At 36.4% G+C, this 19,430-nt stretch overlaps 3 protein-coding genes across 7 annotated transcripts; 1 reads left to right on the forward strand and 2 right to left on the reverse strand.

The window, feature by feature from the left end:
- Positions 1 to 25: 25 nt before the first annotated feature.
- Positions 26 to 4,003, reverse strand: LOC122537191 (cytochrome P450 4g15). The gene is made up of 8 exons (XM_043670202.1): positions 3,851 to 4,003; positions 3,393 to 3,633; positions 3,022 to 3,219; positions 1,757 to 2,006; positions 1,350 to 1,554; positions 1,070 to 1,264; positions 758 to 995; positions 26 to 662 (listed from the first exon to the last, which is right to left on the reverse strand). The coding sequence occupies exons 2-8, from the start codon at positions 3,619 to 3,621 to the stop codon at positions 298 to 300; spliced, it is 1,680 nt and encodes a 559-aa protein (XP_043526137.1). The 5' UTR covers positions 3,622 to 3,633; positions 3,851 to 4,003; the 3' UTR covers positions 26 to 297.
- A 2,567-nt stretch (positions 4,004 to 6,570) lies between these two features.
- Positions 6,571 to 19,394, forward strand: LOC122537190 (glutamine-dependent NAD(+) synthetase). Of its 5 annotated transcripts, XM_043670198.1 has the most exons (15): positions 6,588 to 6,694; positions 8,260 to 8,268; positions 8,707 to 8,718; positions 13,795 to 13,985; positions 14,353 to 14,608; positions 14,714 to 14,906; positions 15,169 to 15,409; positions 15,474 to 15,713; positions 15,789 to 15,904; positions 15,967 to 16,271; positions 16,332 to 16,540; positions 16,616 to 16,841; positions 16,911 to 17,087; positions 17,167 to 17,269; positions 17,542 to 19,394. In XM_043670198.1, the coding sequence occupies exons 4-15, from the start codon at positions 13,840 to 13,842 to the stop codon at positions 17,568 to 17,570; spliced, it is 2,241 nt and encodes a 746-aa protein (XP_043526133.1). In that variant the 5' UTR covers positions 6,588 to 6,694; positions 8,260 to 8,268; positions 8,707 to 8,718; positions 13,795 to 13,839; the 3' UTR covers positions 17,571 to 19,394. The 5 variants fall into 5 exon arrangements, 4 of the variants coding, with proteins under 4 accessions (XP_043526134.1, XP_043526132.1, XP_043526133.1 ...); XR_006308560.1 differs by lacking the exons at positions 8,260 to 8,268; positions 8,707 to 8,718 and having other exon boundaries at positions 6,571 to 6,694; positions 13,791 to 13,985; positions 17,167 to 17,457; XM_043670199.1 differs by lacking the exons at positions 8,260 to 8,268; positions 8,707 to 8,718 and having other exon boundaries at positions 6,571 to 7,405; positions 13,791 to 13,985.
- Positions 7,392 to 12,413, reverse strand: LOC122537193 (cytosolic carboxypeptidase 2-like). Its single transcript, XM_043670205.1, is given in 14 exon segments — positions 7,392 to 8,102; positions 8,158 to 8,373; positions 8,479 to 8,840; positions 8,934 to 9,162; positions 9,240 to 9,331; positions 9,449 to 9,676; positions 9,803 to 10,135; positions 10,237 to 10,482; positions 10,665 to 10,776; positions 10,837 to 10,983; positions 11,410 to 11,726; positions 11,812 to 11,964; positions 12,036 to 12,253; positions 12,320 to 12,413. Coding segments are annotated over 14 exon segments (3,336 nt in total). The 5' UTR covers positions 12,393 to 12,413; the 3' UTR covers positions 7,392 to 7,492.
- Positions 19,395 to 19,430: the final 36 nt, after the last annotated feature.

A 19,430-nucleotide genomic window follows, 5' to 3' on the forward strand; every position in this document is an offset into this window, starting at 1 on the left:
GGAAAATATAATAATAACCGTATTCTCGGGTTTCGCAACGCTACGGCTGCATAATTTATTGCATAAGATAAATATCAACGTAAGTGGTAAATACCGTCCATGCACGGTTGACAAAAATATACACACATTTATACACAACATAAAATCTGAAGGGAGAGTTTCTCGCGCACGCGCAATAGTTTCCAACGATTTCCGTTTTTGTACATACGATGAAATAGCATACCTACCGATTGCGTGAGAAACTTGCCGCAAATTGTAATTTTCGTTTGCAATGAAAATTCTTTTGTATTAGTAGATTTATGCGGTAGCAGCTACCGGTTTCCTTGGTTCGAGCCTCACCTTGAAACCGTCGGCTCTCTTCAAGATGATGTCCGCTTGTAGTCTGAAATCGGACTCTTTCACGTCAGATCTTACGCGGAAGTTTCTGAGGATTGTCGACAGGACGATTTTCAATTTCAGCATTGCGTATTTCCTTCCTACGCAGGATCGTGGCCCGGCAGAGAATGGTACGAACGCATAGTAGTGACGGTTCGCGGTGTTCTCCGGCAAGAAGTTGTCAGGATTGAAGACGTCAGGGTTAGGGTAGATGTGTGGTTGTCGATGCAACTTGAAGGTGCCAATGACAACTGTGCAGCCAGCTGGAATGGTATAGTCTCCACTCGCTAAAATTTTTATCAATTTTGTCAATACCGTTCTTGGCAAAAAAGAAAAAAGAAAAAAAATAAATAAAAGAAAAAGATATGAGGGCAATACCAACCGCATTTCAGATCTGTTTTGATCTCACGAGCGATAAGAGGTACAGGTGGGTACATGCGAAGAGTTTCCAAGAGGCAGCGCTCGAGGTACTTCATCTGCAAGGTGTCTTGGAAAGTAGCTGGTCTATCACTGTCACCAAAGATCTCATCGAGTTCCTCAATGACTTTTTCTTGAATATCAGGATGGCAGCCCATCATTGCTAGGAAGAAACTGGATCCAGCGGCAGTCGTATCGTGTCCCTTTAAAACACGTCGTTTCACTGCACCTTTTATCGTACAACAAATTTATCCCGGAATCTTCTTTGAAATCTTACCTCGAACATAATGGTGTCTACTTGTTCTTTGACTTCTTTGTCAGAAAGAAGAACACCGTCTTGGCCAGCTTCGATCAAGAGATCGAGGAAAGCTTGTCTCTTCTTTTCACCGACGTCGTCATCAACGTCCAGATCGTCCTTAAGGCCGACCGATTGACCAAACGAAACACCCTCTACGACGGTGGTATTGCCAGCCTGAAATTTATGAACGTGTCACATCGATATGTCACTTTAAAGATTAAGTATCGTATAATATATACAGATCGATGTTGAACCTCACCTTTTCGTTCTTTTGCGCGCTGGTGTCAATGACATTACGCTTTCCACTCTTGTACTCCTCCTTCTTGCGCGCGATGACCTTCTTGGTCAATCCGTGAATGATCTCGAGCAATTTTATCTGATTCTTTCCGTATTTCGTCAGGTTGAATAGCCAGTCAGGTCTGAGCCATACTTTGGTGTGACGGAGATGCAAGATGTCGCACATCCTGCGAGTAAATTATCAGCTGTAATACACGTGCGTAACACATGGTTGTTTATCTTTTATAGAAATGCATCCGTTTTCCAATAGTTACGCAACACCGGTTACAACCATGCCACCGTACCAAACGTGCACCTTTGGAATATCGGTGAACTTTCTCCGAAGGAAGAAAACGTTTGCGTAAGAGGGTCGGAAAAATAAATACGTACTTCATTACAGCCATGGCGTATTCGAATCCGCTGGACTGTGTACTCTTGGAAACACCCATGGCAGTTTCCAAAAGAATTTCGACGGTGAGTTCGGACATGTAATCGTGGCAGTCGAATTCTTTGTTGCCTTCTTTGCGCATTTTCTCGACGACAGCGCGGGCGTTTGCGTTGAATAGGTCGATGAAACTCTTCAACACGTTCAAGTGGAAGGTTGGGGCGATTAGTTTACGGTGATTGCGCCATTTCTGACCTATATTCGAATCATTTTTCAACTCAGTTATCTGCTACGTTCATAATTCGTATATAAGCGAGACCAAGAAAGGTTTCGGGAGAATTTTTAATTGTGCGTCGATTAATGAGGGAAACAACTCTGAAAAAGAATCACGACCTCTTCGAGAAAATGTGTAGCACGAAGAAATAGTAATAGTAGTGACAGACACAGACAGAGAGAAATACTAGAAATGATGTCGACAAATTCCCTTCCTGCTTGCATCTGTCTCACGCAAACACATTCCAATACTTGTGAATTATATTCGAGCAATGATAAATAATTGTATCGTATCGATGTTACGTATATTTAATATACGATAATTGATACGATCGATGACATAACAGATATGAAATCAAATGTTTCTTAACTACCCTGTATATTGCAGTAATGATATTACAAAAGCTAATTATATCGCTTTCTTTTTGTACTTTCGGTCGTTGATGACATAAAAGTTTCGCCTGCTTGGAGGAAATGATGAGGGGTGCGAAGAAAGTTTTATTTTACTGTACGAGGTAGTTGCAGACTGTGCTGTTACGTGCACATGTGTCAAGCCCTGTTACGTGGGCGAATAAATGGTTGAAGGAGTTTCGTTACAGGAAGAAAAAGACTATCTGGACAACGAGAAAGTTACGTTTAAATAACTGCACTCAATCGTGAAACTGCATCTCGCTTGTTTCACCGTTGTTGCTTTCGCTATCACTTGGAGAATATTTTTTCTCTATTTATAATATATTTTTCCTTTGCTTTCCCCTTTACTTCATTATCGCAACAGAAGATCAAAATATTTTCTTTTCACGAAAAAGTCAAAGAACACTCGTTTTCGTGAAATAAAAGTACGAATTAATTTTTTGTACTGATGAAAATTTTCAAAATTCGAGCTAAAGTGCAAGTAATGCTAAAAATGTACTATTATATTAAGAAAGTCTTCATAAGCTTTGATTAAACAGTGCACTATACCGTAAAAAAAAAAAGGAACTTTACAACGAAAACTTACCGGTGGAGATGAGAAGACCATCGCCAAGCCACGGTTGGAAGAATCTATATTCGGAAGATTTGTCGATGTACACGTGACTGGATAGGATTATTTCAACGTCACGTGGATCAATCAAGAAAATAATTAATTTGGGACCGATCCATAACTTGACCACATCCTTGAATTCCTCTGACTTTTTCATTACATTCTGGAAGATGGCTATAATATGGAAATAAAATCGTTGTTTAATTTCCTGATTCCTCGCGGATCTAAGGATCACGGAACTCAAGTTATGTAAGATGAATTCGAAAGTTAATGCGAATCGCATCGATGCGATTATTCTGTTCAAATCTGTATAAAGTACTTTACTTTTGTTTTGAATATTTACTTACCGTCGGAACTTCCAAGGAATTCCAAGGCATTCCCGATTATAGGCAAAGATGGTGGGCCAGGTATTTTTTCGGCAAGTTCGAGCATATGACGTCTAGAGAGTCGGAAATAAATAAAGTAAAGAACGACTGCTGGGATGAAAAGTGATAAGAACACGGTAGTTGCCGAGAACCCGGAAGCCGAAGCGGCAGCCGTCGACGCGGCTACTATTTGCGGTCCAGCTGTAGACATGATTTATACCATCTGAAACGGGATTGGATTTGTAATTGTATTCCTTCTATTTTCTTGTCACTGAATAAATCGTGATGGAAATGATTCAAGAAACGAATCACGTTGACGTATCGAACATGATCACTCGAGTTTCACGGCATTTTCAAGTTCAAAGATGAAAAAATGTTGAATATCGGTAATACACTTGTGTCTTCATGATGTATGAGGGAAAGAAAATATCGCCACCCACCTAATGCTTGTACTTATGCGATGAGTTCTTGTCGATGAACCATCACCGAACTGGTTTTCCAACTTGGTGCGATCTCTTTTATAACCGGGCCTTTCTACGGGTCACCCCTACTTAGGTAGAGATTCGCAACGTCAATTAGTAGCCATGTGTCATATATCTATTGGAATTAATATTTAGATCCATTTGTTTTTTTTTTTTTTTTTCTTTTGACTACTAATGTGGTTTCAATCGATCGTGACACTATTCGATGATCATGCAATTTTTTAATTAAAATATTTTAAACTTATCTTGAAAGTTCTCGCTGTTTCATGCTGAACATTCCCAAAAGAATAACTCTTCTGGAATAAACAATAATTTTGATGTAATCAAATATTTTTATTTAAAATAACAATATTCGATATACTTCTTTTGACAAGAGTATACAGCAATTCTAAGGAAAAAAAATATCCTTGTCTTTTAAAGCATTTTTTTTTTTAAATCATCGGGAAAAAATAGACAGAAAAAGTGAAAATCAATCGAAAATAAATCAGAGGAATGTGTAAGATGAAACAGAACATTTATATCCAATTAATCTTATTGTTCGTTTATAATTCATTGTTACATATTTACTACAGTTTTCCATTTTTACATCGGATTTGTAAAGTACGTATGTTGAATAAAACAAAATCAATTAATAGTCATTTTGGACAATAGAAACCTTTACATTACAAAAGATTAATTATTGCACTATTAACTGAACATAATTTAATTTTAGTTCCAAAATCCTACAATTATTTTTCGAAGAAAAGCAAATAACAGACTTTATAAAAAATTATATCATTTTAAATAATAATTGGTATTATTATTATTATTATTATTATTTTATGCGTAAAAAGAAAGTTGAAGAGGGAGAAAATTCTCTGATTCACTGTATGCATAATATAATATTTATTTCCGTTAGAAACGAATATAATTAAAAGAAATTCATAGTAGCAATAATTTCTTACCTTTACATTCTTTTTTTTTTTTACATCGATGATAACATTCTCATAATCAAATTGAATAACGAAAGAAAAGAATACGTCAAGTCATCAGAGACGTAGAGAATATTTCCGCCTTGACCTACTCCCCTATCACTGTCAGCAGTTTCATGATTTACAAACAATGCTTTTTCCTTTCTCTTCGTTTGATTGCGCAGAAATTGAATTCATTTTTATAATTTGTGTTATATAGTATTGCCACACTTGAAGAAACTTTGTCATAAAGTATCGATTGATTCATTTAAAAATTATTAAATATAAACAAACACACACCCTCTTGGCCACTTTGTTACGATGTCTTAAAAATTATATTATTAATAAAAATAAAGCATAACTTTTTTTTTTCTTTTTTAGAAGAATTTCTTTCATAAAATCTGAATGAATTCTAATATCAGCTATTGATTTATCAATTTACCAATTTATCAGTCAAATAAAAAATGGGAATTTTCTCTGAAGATTTAAAAAATTTCTATAAAAATTTTATAATATCATATTTTGAGAATATTTTATCTTATATATGTTGGAAATAGTTTATCTCAAAAGTTTATTAAAAGTTCTAAATTTACTGATTTTACCTGATCGTATTTTTAAAAAGATTTTATATTAAAAATTGGATTTAAAAAAAATTATGAACTATCTATGATTCTCAGTTTTAATGGGAAAAACTTGTGTTCAATCAACTTACAATCGACGGATATCCGGGTCAATGCGAAATGACACGACTTTCTGACTCAAATCCATACGACAATAACTGGCTCAATGCATATGTATATTGTTAGAATGAGGTTATACGATTTAAAAATTATATTGGAAGTTATGTTAAATGTTATATGTTAAATATAACATTAATTATTGTTACTTAATTTACAAATATGTTATTTATTATAATTTATTTGTTTCATGGAGAAGATACAAGTACGTATACTAAAAAATATTATATGATAACATAATAATATTTTTTTCTTACAGGAATTTACATATAAAAACATAATTATCACGAAAAAACTATCAAGAGAATATGACAATGATAAAAATTGACATTATTTAAACATGTATTAATGTTCCAAATAAGTTTGAGTAAGTTTTTTTAGTACTAAAGATTTTTATTGCTGTTATTTATGTAAAATATAACAAAGATGGAGAAACACATTTGTGTTTAGGGGATCTACCCCCAATAACCTTCACCTCCACATAGATCATTCTTCTGAGTAACCTTCACAAGGTTTTAACCGTCGTTGTTTGTTAAAAAGTTATTAACAAAATAACTTTTATAAGTAAAATATACCATTTCGATACTGGATACATATTTAAAAAAAATCAGTTCATGGTATGTATATGTTATATTTAATATTTCTACAGTTACCGCTTTGTTTTGGTCTTTTCTATCGAGGCGTTTGATATTTGATATTTTAAACGATTTTTTGAAGTATTCAGAAGTATTTTTAAAATACTTAATTTTTCATTTTATTCATTTTATTCAACGTATGTATGTACTTTATGTTATGTAGGAAGTTTATTCGAATATACGATTGCTATCTATAACAGTACGCTCGTTATTTTTATTTTTATTTATAGTATTTTTAGTTTTATTTATAGTAGTATATGCTCGTATTTTATTTAACGTACGTACATATGTACTTTATGTTATATAGGAAGTTTATTCGAACATATATGATTGTTATCTATAGTAGCATGCTCGTTGTAGCTCCACCAGGTGGCAGCACTTCGTCAAAAATACCAATTGTTTTTACGATAATACTTAAATTTGTGATTAAAGTTTTCCTTTTAAGATTGCATTAACGAGAAAAATATCGTGCGGTGTCTTGTAAGTAGTATCATGTTTTTCTGTGTTATAAATTGCATTAAACGAAACTTATCGTTGAAAGTCTAACATATTAGAAAGTGTTACGTTAGGATTAAGACTATCAATAGCTTATATGTTGAAAATGCTTTTCGCTGAATAAAATCCCGTGTTAAGATATACTTCCTAAAAGTCATATAGAATTTAACGGCAATGAATTGTTCCAACCGAAATGAGTATTGCAACAATTTGTTGAGGTTATGTTTTCGTTGAATCGAAGATTTACTGATATCTGATAAAGAAACGCACAGAGGAAACGTGCACGTCTGTATATGTCATTCAAATAACGCGCCTGTCACATTTAAATACAACCATAGACAATTCTCTTTTTTTTGTCCTATTTGGATCAACGAAATACGTAAGTACGTTGGTTAATTATCTCTTTGTACTTGTTTTATCTCGCTGGTAAAGTTTGTTACATAATAACGTCATGTTTTTAATTGAACGATAAATCATTGTATGGTCACGGGTTAAACTTTATCCCCTCTTTTCAGCATACATTATACGTCAGTCTATTCGCGCAAGTTTTCCTCAGTTCCGCCATATGAATGTAATTCGTATTCAGCGCATCAATACGTGGTACTAACGTGCATTGTGTCCAAAAGCTGGATGAAGTTCCACTTTAGTCATGAATACTGCGTAAAAAACGTTTGCACTACACCAGTTTTATTAAATGTAAATAAATACTTACTTACAAAATACATTTAAAAACGTACGAAAAAGAGGTTGAACATCCATCCATTCAATTTTACGTGAAATCTTTCAGGGATTTCGCAATGCACTCGCGCTAGTAGCACGCTTTTTCTTTTCCGTCGCGGCAGCCGGTTTCGTTTTCTTCAGTTGCTTCTTCTTGTATTTTTTCTTCGAGATTCTCTGCTTGCGAGAATCGGTCGACTCATTGTCTGATGAAAAACTGTCGCATAAAGGAACGATCAGGGGTTGCAAATGTATGTGAGAGCGTGTGTGTGGTTGCAAGCGGATTTGAGATTTCGTGATGCTCGATGTTTTCCCACCGTTGGAAACGGCACGAGTGGCGCAACCTTTTTGATGCTTCCGGGACTCAATTTTGTGCTGCCGCGTTTGTACTTTGGAAGGTACCTCAAGCGTGACCAATTTCAAAGTGTCAGCTTTGATCGTTAAAAAGGACGTTTTACGATGACGCGCCTCTTCTACTTTAGAATTTAGATTGACTATCTTCTGCCATTTGAAAGGAGATTTCTTTTTCTTCGGCTTCCGCTCGGTGTCCTGAGGTTCCGCGCCTAAATTGTCTTCCTTCGAACGTGTCATATCTTTACGTTTATATTTATTTTGTGCTTCCTTCGTATCGTTTTTCGTATCGATATATTTGAGAAACTGTAATTTCTTGGTGCTCCTGAAATAGAAATAACTCGAAATATTCGTCAGTGATATAAGAAAACTTCACGTACTTCAGTAATATTTTATTATTTATTTTATCCGGGGTTAATGCCATATTGGATATTCCCCAGCTTAATGGTCCCTTTGCAATTGGATGCTCGATACTTTTATCGATAGTTTCTGCGGCATCAAGTGGAACTCCCATCCATATTTGTTGTCGCAATGAACTGAGCTTAATTTGTATATCTTGACTTTTTAATGGAACAGGTGAACGATGTCTTAAACTCCTGTATCAAAATCAAAGATTTAAAGAAAACAGATTCCCTTCTTGCGTTAAATCCATTTTCATCGAAACACTTTGTTTTACACATTTATTTATACTTTATTTATACCTAACCAAGCGAAGACAATGGGATCGTCTATTCGCCTTCGATTCTTCCTTATCGACGCTGAAATTCTCATTTAAAGACATACTATGAGCTCTCACTATCTCCGGTAAAATCAGTGCGTCGCTGGTGATCTCTTCTGTTTCGTTGTTCATAAATCGAATAACTTCTTCCTTGCAATTTTCGTGAATTCTTTCTGAGTAGCCTAAACAATAATTTTACATATACCTCGCAGTTTAGTTTTAATAACATTTCAATGGTGCGCTCTCACGTTCTGGCCCCGTCAGTCCTTCGTCCGCTGAATCAATGTAGTCGCACAAATCGCTGCCCGGGTCCAGAGTTGGCAAATCCATCACTGCTCTTCTAGTCTAAATATCAACCGGCCAATCGGTAAGTAATTCATTTCAAATAAGCGTGCTTTACTCGCTGAAGGAGGATATCAATGATATTTCGAATTTTACCAGCATCCTTTTGCGTCGAAGGTAGCCCCTGTTGGCGCCGGTTCCCTTTTTGCTTCTTCTTCTCGCTAATTCTAAACTTCGAGTAGGAATAAATGTTGGCGTAGGTGGTGGCGCGCATAAATATTGCGGCGAAACAGGCGGCTCCTTCAATGTATAGTTCCATGTGCCTTCTAGAAATTCTATTTCTTCCTTCTCTGAGATTGAACTATCCGATGTATCCCCTTCATCACTGGCGAGGATATACACGCAATCAATTGAAAACAATTGAATCATGCTTCAGTTAATCCTTCAAACATTGAAAAGTACCTGGAATAATCGGTTAAGTCGATGTTCGTCGGTTCTTCGGCATTGGAACCACCCTTCATTAGCCTAGTAATTATTTTGCTCCGAAGCTTCTCCTGCCAGTGCGTAATTTATCATAATTCAATCAAATGAAAATAAACAAAGCAACAGGAAATGTTAAGAGGAGCAAATGTTCCGTTGTCATAACATGGAATAAGTATCGTGGTCTGTACCTTCATAGGGTCTGGATCAAAGAAGTCCAACAGAGTTTCACAGAATACTTTCCCAATTTGCTCGTAATCTTGTGTAGAAAAATGGGTGCCAGATCTAGACCCTATTTTCGTCCCTCCCATCGACGCCTCCATCGTGTAACTATTTTGCACTCCCATGGACCACACTACAACCCTTCCCGTACCTTCTTTATCCTTTTCCACGTGAAATTTGCAGTTTTCAAAAGAGAACTAAAAATTGACTACTTCTTATACCTATTTGGATTTTATTAAAAAAAAAAAAAAAGAAAAGAGAGAGAAGAAGAAGAAAATAACAACGAAAGAAAAACAATGTATGATCTGTATCGAATCGTTTACTTTGTCAGCTGCGTTCTTGTGTAGCATCAGAGGAAACACTTGTTCGGAGAGTTTTGTCTGCGACGCGGTTCTTTTGCTTTCGCAGCCATAAACGAATATATTGTGTTTCCTAGAGTGAGCGTGTAGATCACAATAAATGGCCACTCCGCATTCTTCCAGTAATCGTCGAATCATTAACTTTGTATGCCAGACCGAGGGGTAGCTTTCTCTCATCACAGTCCTATATTGCCTATTCAGATCTTTTCCCGAAAGCGAGCAACGATTGTTGCCAACAATAACGCCATCCGGGTTTAGCATAGGGACTAGTTTGAATACGAATCTTTCTCGCAGTACCTGTGTTGTCGAACGTCTCGTTAAAAAGTGAAGAAAAAGCAAAAAAAGAAAAAGAAAGAAACGAAATAAAAATGAAGATCATTTTGAATATTGACACGTACTCTGGCTTGATTCGATTCCCCGGTTAGAAAATCAATAATCCCTTTCATCGTCCAGCTAGATGGAGTTTCTCCGGGATGAACTCGCGCCGTGATAACGATGCCTTTTTTCCTTCGTACTTCGTCATCGTAGGTAGGCGCAGTGATGGTTAGGTAATAAACTCTGTTTCCAGCCAACGTACGACACAGCAGTCGTAATTTAGTATATCTGGATTTTATAGGATCCGCGACTAATTTGGCAAGATATTCCTAAAAGGTATTCCTAAATTCGTTACTTCTCATTATCGATATTTTTCGTTACATGTCTGATTTAAATCACTCCCACTATGTGCCTAATAATTAACTTAAGCTTCAAGAAATTATTGTTCACAGACTATCAATGAAAAAAAAAAAAAACGTAAGGATGGTACTTGTACTATTATTATTATTACCTGTAAATCGGTATATGTATATGGATAACAATGTGCTAAATAGACAGTGTCTCTGTCATGAGGGAAAGAGACGTTGAACGTTAATGTGTGCTTTTCTTTTTCTTCGTCACTTCTGGGAAGGAAGGTAAATTATAATAAAAATTATGAAAGTATTAGAAATATGATAACGTACGATGAATCGTTCCTGTAATAAGCGATATTTTCACCGCATCTTCTCCAACCAACGGCTCGCGTCTTGGCGTCCTCGATCGAGTACAAAAGTGGTCGAAGACCTTCGTTGTACAGACTTTCCTCTTTGCAAAGGTTTACGATAGACAATCTAAAATTATTTTCAATTTTTTCACATAATAAATATTTGTGATAAATATACTAAGGATATTTGTATATTGTTATCAAAAATTTGAAAATTTTATGAAAATATACAAAATACAAAGACGTCATTATAAAATTCGGAGAGTAGAGAAAATTTTTATGTGGTTTTCATTACTTTAAAGATTAGATTCGTACAATAATTTGGATTTAAGTTTAAAAAAGTGTGGATTAATTATAATTTCTAAAGTGAGATAGACAGATTGGTGTAATTCTAGTTATAATCAGATCTTATGTTCTATCAGAAACAGTTACATAAAGTCTAATAATAAATAATAAGAAAATGATATAAAAATTACAATAATAATCCAATAATACTCCCATAAAAGTTAATTTATTTGAGTAAGAGTTAAATGATCCAGAGTTGAATGATCACCTATAATTTGTCCTGCTCCTCGTATTTGATATCCTGAAATAATACCACTGGGTATGCCTTTGAGTATAAAGATCCTTTCTAAGGTACAATTGATAATACGTGTCAGTGATCTTTACGACTTTGCAAAGGTTTCCCGATTCGAAACGGGATTCAAAGTGTAAATCGCTGTTAGTGTCCATCAGGTCGGACACTCTGGTTACTAACAACACGTTGCTGCTATTAGTCTCGACGTTCTTTGATTCATTTCCATTTGAATCGGCTGGAAATTGGGCTGGGAACGGCGCGACCGTGCTACCGCCTACGCAGGATCTACTAAACTGTTGATCATGGAATGAATAAATAAAATCTTCCTTCGAATTCTGATCGCTATGATCGACACGAATGTACATATTACAGACTCACATAACTGGTGACGCTGGTTGGATGGTATCGAAACATCACAGTTCCAAACTCGTCTCCTAATGGCTTTGGTCTTGGTTCCTTTCCGGTTGGCACGTAGAACGGTTCTGGAACGGACGGAGCGTATTCGATGTGCCTGACTCTTTCAGGAAGTACCTGAAATATTGTTGGAAACATTTTACTTTCCTTTTATACATAGAGTGTTTCAGAGTGTCGATGGTGCATACTTGGCACTCCGTGGGCCATCTAGCAGTCTCCTGGATGATACCATCTATCGTACAGTGAGTGTCCAATATGCTTCGAAGAGTTTCTTGCGACTGATCATCCCTGGTTCCAAAAGGCATAGAGAGCAGCGACAACTCCGTTTCCCTTCGCGATAGATCGCATCGTCCCAGCTGCAGCAATTGTAACTCCTGGAGTTTATTTAAGTTTGCCAGCGCTCCGCCTGTGTCGACAACAAACAAATATTTCCATGCTGCTTGTTCATAGTAGACACGCCACTTTGATTTACCAGGAATCGGCTGAACTGGGAAAAGCATGGCTTGAAGTTCCTTCACCTTGCTATCGGTTAAATGATCTTTCATTTTTCGTTATCTACCATCGGCCTCGTCATCTTCGTCTGATCTGTCGACCTCTTCGTTGTTCAACATTGCCGCCTCTTTCCTCTCAACACTCTCAGACTTAGTTTGCCTCGAAGCGCAGTCAACGATCCACAGAATTCCTTCATCCGATAAACATTTTGTTACCGCGCTCATCTTCTTCCAGCGTTTTGATCCTTTAGCCCTTGTTATTGAAAGAAAGTGATACTTTCCTCGTTATCTGTCGAATGAAACTCCCGACCATTCCTCAAGCTTGTCTTTGAATGCATTTTTTTGAAACACTCATCGAAGCTCACTCGACAGCGGCGATTTTAAATGATGCCTCGAGCAAACAAAACGTGTTCCTCGAGCGAATCTACCGCGTGAACTGCGAATAGGAACTCGCTGGCAAGAGGAACTTTGTAAAACCTGGCTCGTCGATTGCCTGACAACGGCAGAAACGGGGGCGGAGCTAGTAGCCCGATGATTGTTCGAAGCCCTTTCTCGTTCCTCGAGGTTCGTCGCTCTGCTTCGATCGAACATCCGTATCGAATCGATCCCGGCTCATCGCGAACCGCCGCGTTTCTTTATCGATTTTTTTCGCACGCATCACCGCGTTCCCTTCGCGATCGAAATCTAGCTTCTAATATTTTAATAATGTTTCAATTTCTCGCATCATCTCGTCTGGCTTTTATATTTCTCTAACAAGTTCTTTCTTTCTTACAAGAAGACGCATGTAAGATGAAATGATTTATGAGAAACGCGATTCTTTTATCTTATTCGTTGAACTTTGATAGATTTGACGTTTCTTTTCTTCTTCTTTTCGTTTTATAATAATAATATTAATAAACTTGCAATAAATAAAACATATTATTTCTCGTCTATTGTCCGGAGATATTTCAGAACTTCTTAAATTTGAAAATTGAATCCTTATAGTCGAATATCCGGATATCTCGATGGATTCTTGTCATCATTTTGAAGTTCGCAAAGTGTGGATCTTTGAAATATATCTGCATTTCATCACAGATTGATCGTGACAAGGCAATTTGCCAAGAAAGTTGCGTTAATTTTGAGGAATTCGCCAGGCAGCGTCTCCGGAGTTTTCTCAGACATTCTTCCGCCTAAGTCGCACGAAACAGCCATGCAATTTGCATCTCCTCCCTCTCCTTGCACGCTTCTGAAAATTATTGATCAATCAACGTTTGTCGGACTGGAGGATGGATGTACTGCTATTTTGTCGGCAAACATTCTTCCCCCTCGATCAATGAGCTTTCAATTGATAGGTCGGAATCCACTAGATATTACTACCTGTTTACTAGCTATTGTTCTGTATATATCAAATATGTATCTTACAATTTTCTAGCAACTTATTATTAATAACGTCTGTCTCTATTTTTCTTACAGATAGTTTCTTTCAAGACGAAGACTCGAAGAAAGGAAAAATTCTTCAAAGATGGGTCGTACAGTGACGGTAGCTGTTTGCTCGTTGAATCAGTGGGCACTGGACTTCGAGGGAAATTCCAGGAGGATCTTGCAAAGTATTCAGGAAGCTAAAGATGCTGGCGCTACTTATAGAAGCGGTCCAGAGCTAGAAATTAGGTAAAATTTTCTTTTTAAAGGGAAGAAAAATAATATAACTAATAATAACCAGCTTGTGACTTTTTATGTATCGTGTGAACTATTTAAAGCAAGAATGCACAAAATACATTTAATATGCAAATATATCTAAAAATATCAATATCCTTTTCTTTTTCAGGTACGGCCTCTTTGTACATTTGAATATGAATTGCACAAAAATTTGTAGTCTTATTACATTAAAATACTAATAATACTTATTATTATATTATTATACTAAAATACTAATGTTACTAAAAATCTTTTTTTCTTTGAATAATTAAAATAATTAGAAGCTTATTATTGAAAGTAAAAGATTGAAGTTAAAAATTATTATTTCCTTCGGAAACAGCGGTTACAGTTGCGAAGACCATTTCTACGAGTCAGATACGTTGCTCCACAGTTGGGAAGTACTCGCAACGATTCTCAAGTCACCTGTGACCGAGGATATGCTGATAGACGTTGGTATGCCGGTCATGCACAAAAATGTGACGTACAATTGCCGTGTAGCCTTTCTGAATCGACGAATTCTCCTTATCAGACCCAAGATGCAGATGTGCGAGGATGGCAATTATAGAGAATCCAGATGGTTCTCGCCGTGGACCAAGGTTATTCTTCCAGATTGCACGCGCGATGCATGAGAAATCAGAATAGTTGCCGACCTTCTCGTTTTAGATTTGCCGTCTGGCTACAAATGTTAATTGTTTATGCAGGAACGGACAGTGGAGGACTACTTTCTACCTAGAATGATATCTCAGATCACCAACCAGACGGTGGTGCCGTTTGGCGATGCTGTTATATCGACCAGAGACACGTGCGTGGGTTTCGAAATTTGCGAAGAACTCTGGAACCCGATGAGCAATCATATTCCAATGTGCCTGGATGGCGTTGAAATCATTGCAAATGGTACGATACATAGATGATATAAATGATATATATTTATTTATTTGCACAGTGTTGCGTAAAAGCGGATTTTACACTTTATATCTTAAAAATAATATTTTAATTATGTGAAATTCTTAGATTTTAATGGTGTGAAATTAAGGAATTTTTAATAGTTAATATTATGTAATAGAATTCATTTGTTATACTTTTCTTTTATGTGTTTATACGCATATGCGTATATCTCTTTTAAAATATAAAGTGAAAACTTATTTTTTTCTTGAAGGTAGTGGTTCATACTTCGAACTACGGAAAGCATACGTCACCGTAGACTTAGTCAAGTCGGCTACATTCAAATCGGGTGGTTGTTACATGTTCAGTAACTTGAGGGGCTGTGATGGTTCTAGACTGTACTTTAACGGAGGATCCTCTATTACCTTGAATGGTCAAATCTTAAATCGTGGTAAACAGTTTGCACTGGATGAAGTAGAGGTGATTGTAGCAACCTTTGATCTGGAGGATATAAGGTTCGTAGTATTCGTTCAAGTTGAATTGAGTTGAATTCAATCTGATCGTCTTCTTCTTCCACAGGAGTTATAGAAATAATATTAGATCAAGATCTCATGTAGCTGCCAGACAACCAAGCTATCCGCGTGTGAAGGTGGATTTTGCTCTGACTTCTGATAATTTGATTTCAACTCCTCCAGACCGACCGATCGATGTGGATTTAGGTCCTTATGAAAACGAAAATACGACAGGAAAACTTGTGTATCATACACCAGACGAAGAAATTTCAATGGCCCCTGCTTGTTGGCTGTGGGATTATTTGAGGTTTATTCTTTTATTCTAAGTTGATTATTAGCTTGATTTAATTGTTTTAACTTTGCGTTGTCGTTTCTACAAAAGGCGTTCTTGCCAAGGTGGATTCTTTTTACCTTTGAGTGGTGGTGTTGATTCTGCGTCGTCAGCATGTATCGTTTATTCCATGTGCGATATGATCGTGAATTCGGTTAACAAAGGAGGTACGTGTTATTATTTTTATGATGACGATTAGAAGATGTACTTAATAAGTGTTCCCAATTAGACACACAGGTGTTGTCTGACATCAGAAAAATAGTCGGAGATTGCGAATACGTACCAACTGATCCAAAACAGTTGTGCAATACTCTCCTTGTTACTTGCTACATGGGTACTGAAAATTCATCCTCCGAAACAAAGGCACGAGCAGCTGAACTCGCTAGCCAGATTGGCTCTTATCATCATAGTATAGTAATTGATGTTGCTGTGTCTGCTATTCTAACGATTTTCCAACAAGTAACTAAATTGACACCGAGATTTAAAGTGCAAGGAGGATCTCCTAGAGAAAATTTAGCTCTGCAAAATATACAAGTTGGTATATTCTTATATCTAAGAAATGAATAAGTTTTTAATTATTTAAAATTTTTTAAGGCCCGGTTGAGAATGGTGATAGCTTATCTATTCGCACAATTAATGCTGTGGGTGAGAGGACGACCGGGTGGTCTTTTGGTACTAGGAAGCAGTAATGTGGACGAAGCGCTTCGAGGATACTTCACGAAATATGATTGCAGCAGCGCCGACATCAATCCTATCGGTGGGATTGCAAAGAACGATTTAAAATTATTCCTTTCTTACTTTAGGTCAATATTTAAACTGGTATCTTTTTGAGATGTGTTCTTCAACAGATGTACGAACGATTGCTAGATCTGTTTTAGGAAGAAACATGGAATAACAGCTTTAGATAAAATCTTGGATGCTCCTCCTACTGCAGAATTGGAACCTCTTCAAGGAGGACAGCTCGCTCAACTTGATGAAGTAGATATGGGTATGACATATAGGGAGCTTGGTACTTTCGGACGTTTAAGAAAGCAGGATTGTGCTGGTCCGTTCACTATGTTCTGCAGACTCGTTCACATGTGGGATAAATGTAGCTCAAAAGAAGTAAATATAGTTATAATTAGCTTCAATCTTTGTTGTTGTAGATATCTTTAAATTTGAATTCGTTTATAGGTGGCGGATAAGGTGAAACACTTTTATAGATGTTATGCGATAAATCGACATAAAATGACTATCTTGACACCATCTTGTCACGCGGAGACTTACAGTCCCGACGACAACAGATTCGATCATCGACCTTTCTTGTATAATCATACGTGGAAATGGCAATTTAATGCAATCGACGAACAGGTTGGTAATGTCGGAACGTGAAGTGTCTAGTTAAAAACAAAATTTAAGGCTATTGTTGATGTAAAACAATTAATCGTAGGTGAAACGTCTTCTCAACGAGGAGAAATCACCGAGAGGTCGAAAGGATGTGCCGAAGGTACCTGCGAAGCCCAGATACATGCCGTTCTGCTCCGTAATCAGTAGTGAGTAAAAAAAAAAACCAGTGTACGTTATCACTGATGAAGCTCGAGGAGGAGACAATAGCGTCATGAAATCGTCTTTAAGAGATTGATTTCTTTGCGCGTTTATCGAGCTAAACAGCGGTGACCGACGAATAAACACCGATCCCGCAGAGTCGGAGTCGAGCGGGCCGCCGACAAACGACCATCCAGTAATTTTGACCCACCGTGTGCACACTCGTATGTTGCATCCCTGTCGAGGAATCATCACACACCGGCATCATTCTCTGTTGCAGATAAAACACATCCTGGAGTAGTAGTTTAACCGTAGCAGTAGCTCTCTCTGTCTCTTATCATTTTGATATTGCAGCCTTGCGAGCGCATCGGAACGCAAGTTTACTAGATGAACATCTGTGCGACCGACGAGTTCCTTATATCATCACTGCTATTTCTTCCATTAGAGATCCCTCTATGAAGAAGCATTGGCTACACTTTGCTGTAAGGAAACTGGTGACTGGAAGAATCGCATGACTCATAGATTGTATTATATTAATGCAACTAATGAGCAACTGTACAAGTATCAAAAATATGCAATTCCATATATATATCTATATATATATATATATACATATACACATATATTTATGTAAATGATGTACTTTATTCTTAGTACCTATAATCATCCTCTTCAGTCATTTTATATATCTATGTGTTTGTATGGAAAAATGCCGCATGTCATCAGTTTTCATTTTTGAGACGTTATCATCTAAATTTATATTTTTCTTATAACACTAGTTTACTAGCAATATCTCCCAATGTTTTCTTTTGACGATATAAATCTATATTTTTCATATGTCTTCTTCCTTGTAAATATATATATAATATATAATTCAATCAATTAAATATATATATATATCTCAATTTTTAAAATTGCGATATGCGACGTTTTCCCTTGCAGCCACAGATATCAAAAGTATAGACACTGGAGTAAATTAATACGCATAGATATAATATTAATTTTATTATATTTCAATCTTTATATACAGACAGCGCATATCCGCATGTCATTACGATTAGCATCAATGAATGACGAACGGATTGAGAGCCAAGATCGATATTTTGCTTGTCAATTGTTTGACATTTTCAAATCCGTGAAAATACGATATACACAGTACATTAAACAGTCGTGCGAAAAACATATTAATGATGATAATAATTCGTATTAATAATGATAATAGAAATATCTATGTACTATTGTTGCGGACAATACTGGATGTAAATTAAATAATCATAATAGAAATAACAATACTACTAATAATAATATTATAATAATAATAATAAAATATTAGCAATAAAACAATATTCGTAAAAAACACCGACATAGTGAGAATTGAGAAGTGAGATTTACACGACACACGTATATATTTTAGTATATTTCTGTATAGTATACATATATATATATGTAAAAAGTGCTGACACACGTATATACATACTTTTCCACGGCACTTTATATAAATATATATATACGTGTAAATCTTACTCCACATATCGGTGTGTACACCATGAAGAAACCAGAGTGCGAAAAGCGAAATCTTGTACGTAAAGGAATAAGTAAAATCATGTTTTACTATATCACAGATTTCCCAAGTGCGTACGAATAGGTATCTATTAATTAAAAAAAAAAAAAAAGAAGAAAGAAATTAACAATTTCTTTTTGTATTCGTTCTCTCCGAGATATGTATCGTTATCTCGGCGTAACGAAAATCTGAGAAATATTTCTGCGTAATTTCTCACCCTCTGAGTCGGAAAGCAACGTAACTTGCCATAAATCACTGAAAAGAAAAAAAAAATATGGTCGTTCGAAGAAATATCACATTAATCCCAATCTCTCGTCATGAAGAGAAGAAATGATCGCCATTCCTGAAACGTTCGATCCGAGTCTTCGGGTGTAATTTTTTCTTTTTGTAACCTAGGTCATCATTACACAGAAATAATAGTCTCACAGTAAATCCGATCGTTATCGGCCCTCGATACCGTCGTGTATCATTGATTAAAGGGAGCCATCTGCAGGTACTATTCGCGCGACGATTCGTACTACGGGATGCGTTCGATGGCGTTCCAGTCGAGTAGCTAAAAAATCGAGTCAACCTTCCTCGTTCTTCTCTCTTCCTCATCTTCTCACCCT

The sequence above is a fragment of the Frieseomelitta varia genome, unplaced genomic scaffold (assembly GCF_011392965.1).
Source record: "Frieseomelitta varia isolate USP_RPSP 00005682 unplaced genomic scaffold, Fvar_1.2 scaffold_890, whole genome shotgun sequence".
Lineage (NCBI taxonomy): Eukaryota > Metazoa > Arthropoda > Insecta > Hymenoptera > Apidae > Frieseomelitta > Frieseomelitta varia.

Coding starts and splice junctions, on each gene's coding strand:
- LOC122537190 (XM_043670199.1), top strand. CDS start 13,840: ATGGGTCGTACAGTGACGGTAGCTGTTTGCTCGTTGAATCAGTGGGCA. Junction 14,907..15,168: donor CGTTGAAATCATTGCAAATG/GTACGATACATA, acceptor TTTTTCTTGAAG/GTAGTGGTTCATACTTCGAA. Junction 17,088..17,166: donor TTAATGCAATCGACGAACAG/GTTGGTAATGTC, acceptor AATTAATCGTAG/GTGAAACGTCTTCTCAACGA.
- LOC122537191 (XM_043670202.1), bottom strand. CDS start 3,621: ATGTCTACAGCTGGACCGCAAATAGTAGCCGCGTCGACGGCTGCCGCT. Junction 2,007..3,021: donor TGGTCTTCTCATCTCCACCG/GTAAGTTTTCGT, acceptor ATTCGAATATAG/GTCAGAAATGGCGCAATCAC. Junction 663..757: donor CAAAACAGATCTGAAATGCG/GTTGGTATTGCC, acceptor TAAAAATTTTAG/CGAGTGGAGACTATACCATT.